This window comes from Pristiophorus japonicus, unplaced genomic scaffold, assembly GCF_044704955.1.
Source record: "Pristiophorus japonicus isolate sPriJap1 unplaced genomic scaffold, sPriJap1.hap1 HAP1_SCAFFOLD_673, whole genome shotgun sequence".
NCBI classification, from domain to species: Eukaryota; Metazoa; Chordata; class Chondrichthyes; family Pristiophoridae; genus Pristiophorus; species Pristiophorus japonicus.
Genome location: NW_027254586.1, coordinates 192,501 through 197,500, shown reverse-complemented (window position 1 = coordinate 197,500; position 5,000 = coordinate 192,501). Strand labels below are relative to the sequence as shown.

Sequence of the window (5,000 nt, the reverse complement as noted above, 5' to 3'; positions counted from 1 at the left end):
ACAATCGTAGGTCCCTTGCAGTCAGATTCAGGTGAATTTATAATGAGGAACAAAGAAATGGCAGACCAATTGAACCAATACTTCGATTCTGTCTTCACGAAGGAAGACACAAATAACCTTCCGAATGTACTGGGGACAGTGGGTCCAGTGAGACGGAGGAACTGAAGGATATCCTTATTAGGTGGGAAATTGTGTTAGGGAAATTGATGGGATTGAAGGCCGATAAATCCCTGGGGCCTGATAGTCTGTATCCCAGAGTACTTAAGGAAGTGGCCCTCGAAATAGTGGATGCATTGGTGATCATTTTCCAACAGTCTATCGACTCTGGATCAGTTCCTATGGACTGGAGGGTAGCTAATGTAACACCACTTTTTAAAAAAGGAGGGAGAGAGAAAGCGGGTAATTATAGACCGGTTAGCCTGACATCAGTAGTGGGGAAAATGTTGGAATCAATTATTAGATGAAATAGCAGCACATTTGGAAAGCACTGACAGGATCGGTCCAAGTCAGCATGGATTTATGAAAGGGAAATCATGCTTGATGAATCTTCTGGAATTTTTTGAGGATGTAACTAGTAGAGTGGACAAGGGAGAACCAGTAGATGTGGTGTATTTGGACTTTCAAAAGGCTTTTGACAAGGTCCCACACAAGAGATTGGTGTACAAAATCAAAGCACATGGTATTGGGGGTAATGTACTGACGGGGATCGAGAACTGGTTGGGCAGTCAGGAAGCAGAGAGTTGGGATAAACGGGTTCTTTTCAGAATGGCAGGCAGTGACTAGTGGAGTGCCGCAGGGCTCAGTGCTGGGACCCCAGCTATTTACAATATATATTAATGATTCAGACAAAGGAATTGAACGTAATATCTCCAAGTTTGCAGATGACACTAAGCTGGGTGGCAGTGTGAGCTGTGAGGAGGATGCTAAGAGGCTGCAGGGTGACTTGGACAGGTTAGGTGAGTGGGCAAATACATGGCAGATGCAGTATAATGTGGATAAATGTGAGGTGATCCACTTTGGGGGCAAAAACACAAAGGCAGAATATTATCTGAATGGTGACAGATTAGGAAAAGGGGAGGTGCAACGAGACCTGGGTGTCATGGTATATCAGTCATTGAAAGTTGACATGTAGGTACAGCAGGCGGTGAAGAAGGCAAATGGTATGTTGGCCTTCATAGCGAGGGGATTTGAGTATCGGAGCAGGGAGGTCTTACTGCAGTTGTACAGGGCCTTGGTGAGACCACACCTGGAATATTGTGTTCAGTTTTGGTCTCCTAATCTGAGGAAGGACATTCTTGCTATTGAGGGAGTGCAGCGAAGGTTCACCAGACTGATTCCCGGGATGGCTGGACTGACATATGAGGAGAGACTGGATCAACTGGGCCTGTATTCACTGGAGTTTAGAAGAATGAGAGGGGATCTCATAGAAACGTATAAGATTCTGACGGGACTGGACAGGTTCGATGCAGGAAGAATGTTCCCAATGTTGGGGAAGTCCAGAACCAGGGGACACAGTCTAAGGATAAGGGGTAAGCCATTTAGGACCGAAATGAGGAGAAACTTCTTCACTCAGAGAGTGGTGAACCTGTGGAATTCTCTACCACAGAGAGTTGTTGAGACCAGTTCGTTAGATATATTCAAAAGGGAGTTAGATATGGCCCTTACGGCTAAAGGGATCAAGGGGTATGGAGAGAAAGCAGGAATGGGGTACTGAGGGAATGATCAGCCATGATCATATTGAATGGTGGTGCAGGCTCGAAGGGCCGAATGGCCTACTCCTGCATCTATTTTCTATGTTTCTATGAGAGAGAGTGTGTTTTTGTGAGAGAGTGAGAGTGTGAGAGAGAGAGAGAGAGAGGGACACAGAGAAAGGGACAGAGAGAGTGAGAGTGTGTGTCTGAGACAGAGAGAGAGAGAGAGTGAGAGAGAAATAGAATGAGAGTGCGTGAGAGAGTGTGTCGAGGAATGTTTGAACTTTCTACACAATGGCTGGGCTTCCAACACAGAAACAGGAAATGGTGAACTTTGGTCTATAACCATCAATTCAAAACCTCATCCTCATCTAGGCAGTTATACAGGAACAGGAGGAGGCCCATTCAGCCCCTCGAGCCTGTTACACAGGAACAGGAGGAGGCCCATTCAGCCCCTCGAGCCTGTTACATTAGGAACAGGGGGAGGCCCATTCAGCCCTTCGAGCCTGTTACATTACGAACAGGAGGAGGCCCATTCAGCCCCTCGAGCCTGTTACATTAGGAACAGGAGGAGGCCCATTCAGCCCCTCGAGCCTGTTACATTAGGAACAGGAGGAGGCCCATTCAGCCCCTCGAGCCTGTTACATTAGGAACAGGAGGAGGCCCATTCAGCCCCTCGAGCCTGTTACATTAGGAACAGGAGGAGGCCCATTCAGCCCCTCGAGCCTGTTACATTAGGAACAGGAGGAGGCCCATTCAGCCCCTCGAGCCTGTTACACAGGAACAGGAGGAGGCCCATTCAGCCCCTCGAGCCTGTTACACAGGAACAGGAGGAGGCCCATTCAGCCCCTCGAGCCTGTTACACAGGAACAGGATGAGGCCCATTCAGCCCCTCGAGCCTGTTACACAGGAACAGGATGAGGCCCATTCAGCCCCTCGAGCCTGTTACATTAGGAACAGGAGGAGGCCCATTCAGCCCCTCGAGCCTGTTACATTAGGAACAGGAGGAGGCCCATTCAGCCCCTCGAGCCTGTTACACAGGAACAGGAGGAGGCCCATTCAGCCCCTCGAGCCTGTTACATTAGGAGCAGGAGGAGGCCCATTCAGCCCCTCGAGCCTGTTACACAGGAACAGGAGGAGGCCCATTCAGCCCCTCGAGCCTGTTACATTAGGAACAGGAAGAGGCCCATTCAGCCCCTCGAGAGCCTGTTACACAGGAACAGGAGGAGGCCCATTCAGCCCCTTGAGCCTGTTACATTAGGAACAGGAGGAGGCCCATTCAGCGCCTCGAGCCTGTTACACAGGAACAGGAGGAGGCCCATTCAGCCCCTCGAGCCTGTTACATTAGGAACAGGAGGAGACCCATTCAGCCCCTCGAGCCTGTTACACAGGAACAGGAGGAGGCCCATTCAGCCCCTCGAGCCTGTTACATTAGGAACAGGAGTCGGCCATTCAGCCCCTCGAGCCTGTTACATTAGGAACAGGAGGAGACCCATTCAGCCCCTCGAGCCTGTTACACAGGAACAGGAGGAGGCCCATTCAGCCCCTCGAGCCTGTTACACAGGAACAGGAGGAGGCCCATTCAACCCCTCGAGCCTGTTACATTAGGAACAGGAGGAGACCCATTCAGCCCCTCGAGCCTGTTACACAGGAACAGGAGGAGGCCCATTCAGCCCCTCGAGCCTATTACATTAGGAACAGGAGGAGGCCCTTTCAGCCCCTCGAGCCTGTTACATTAGGAACAGGAGGAGGCCCATTCAGCCCCTTGAGCCTGTTACATTAGGAACAGGAGGAGGCCCATTCAGCCCCTCGAGCCTGTTACACAGGAACAGGAGGAGGCCCATTCAGCCCCTCGAGCCTGTTACATTAGGAATAGGAGGAGGCCCATTCAGCCCCTCGAGCCTGTTACACAGAAACAGGAGGAGGCCCATTCAGCCCCTCGAGTCTGTTACATTAGGAACAGGAGGAGGCCTATTCAGCCCCTCGAGCCTGTTACATTAGGAACAGGAGGAGGCCCATTCAGCCCCTCGAGCCTGTTACATTAGGAACAGGAGGAGGCCCATTCAGCCCCTCGAGCCTGTTACACAGGAACAGGAGGAGGCCCATTCAGCCCCTCGAGCCTGTTACATTAGGAACAGGGGGAGGCCCATTCAGCCCCTCGAGTCTGTTACATTAGGAACAGGAGGAGGCCCATTCAGCCCCTCGAGCCTGTTACATTAGGAACAGGAGGAGGCCCATTCAGCCCCTCGAGCCTGTTACATTAGGAACAGGAGGAGGCCCATTCAGCCCCTCGAGCCTGTTACACAGGAACAGGAGGAGGCCCATTCAGCCCCTCGAGCCTGTTACATTAGGAATAGGAGGAGGCTCATTCAGCCCCTCGAGTCTGTTACACAGAAACAGGAGGAGGCCCATTCAGCCCCTCGAGTCTGTTACATTAGGAACAGGAGGAGGCCTATTCAGCCCCTCGAGCCTGTTACATTAGGAACAGGAGGAGGCCCATTCAGCCCCTCGAGCCTGTTACATTAGGAACAGGAGGAGGCCCATTCAGCCCCTCGAGCCTGTTACACAGGAACAGGAGGAGGTCCATTCAGCCCCTCGAGCCTGTTACATTAGGAATAGGAGGAGGCCCATTCAGCCCCTCGAGCCTGTTACATTAGGAACAGGAGGATGCCCATTCAGCCCCTCGGGCCTGTTACATTAGGAACAGGAGGAGGCCCATTCAGCCCCTCGAGCCTGTTACACAGGAACAGGAGGAGGCCAAGGGTAGGGGATTGGTATTAAGGGGAGAGAGCTCTTTCAGGGAAAGGGCCCGGGGGGCAAAGTCTTTGTACTTTCAGTCCGGTTGATAAACGCTGACACAATTTGTTTCTCTTCCGTCCACAGTAACACAGCCGGCCGCCCAGGGAGCGAGCACGGGCAACAGTGAGTATAAACGGCCTCCTCCTTTCAGGAAGGTCGTGTGTGACTAACTTGATTGAATTTTGAGAGGAGGTAACCGGGAGGGTGGATGAGGGCAGTGCGTACGAAGTAGTATATATGGGTTTCAGCAAAGCTTTTGAGAAGGTTCCACATGACAGACTGGTCACAAAAGCTGTAGACTGCAGAAAGATATCGATGGACTGGTCAGGTGGGCGGTACAGGGGCAAATGGAATTCAATCCGGAGAAGTGTGAGGTCGTGCATTTTGGGGAGGTCTAACAAGGCGAGGGAATACACATTAAATGGTAGGGCACTAAGAAATGTAGAGGAACGGAGAGATAGAGAGAGAGAGAGAGAGAGACAGAGAGAGAGACAGAGAGAGAGAGAGACA

General features: G+C 51.6%; 1 protein-coding gene across 1 annotated transcript in view; it reads left to right on the top strand.

The window, feature by feature from the left end:
* LOC139256016 (apoptosis-associated speck-like protein containing a CARD) overlaps nucleotides 1-5,000 on the top strand; it is a 13,317-nt gene that overhangs the window by 5,877 nt on the left and 2,440 nt on the right. The window contains 1 exon segment of the mRNA XM_070874082.1: nucleotides 4,575-4,613. Coding sequence (XP_070730183.1) covers nucleotides 4,575-4,613 — 39 coding nt within the window.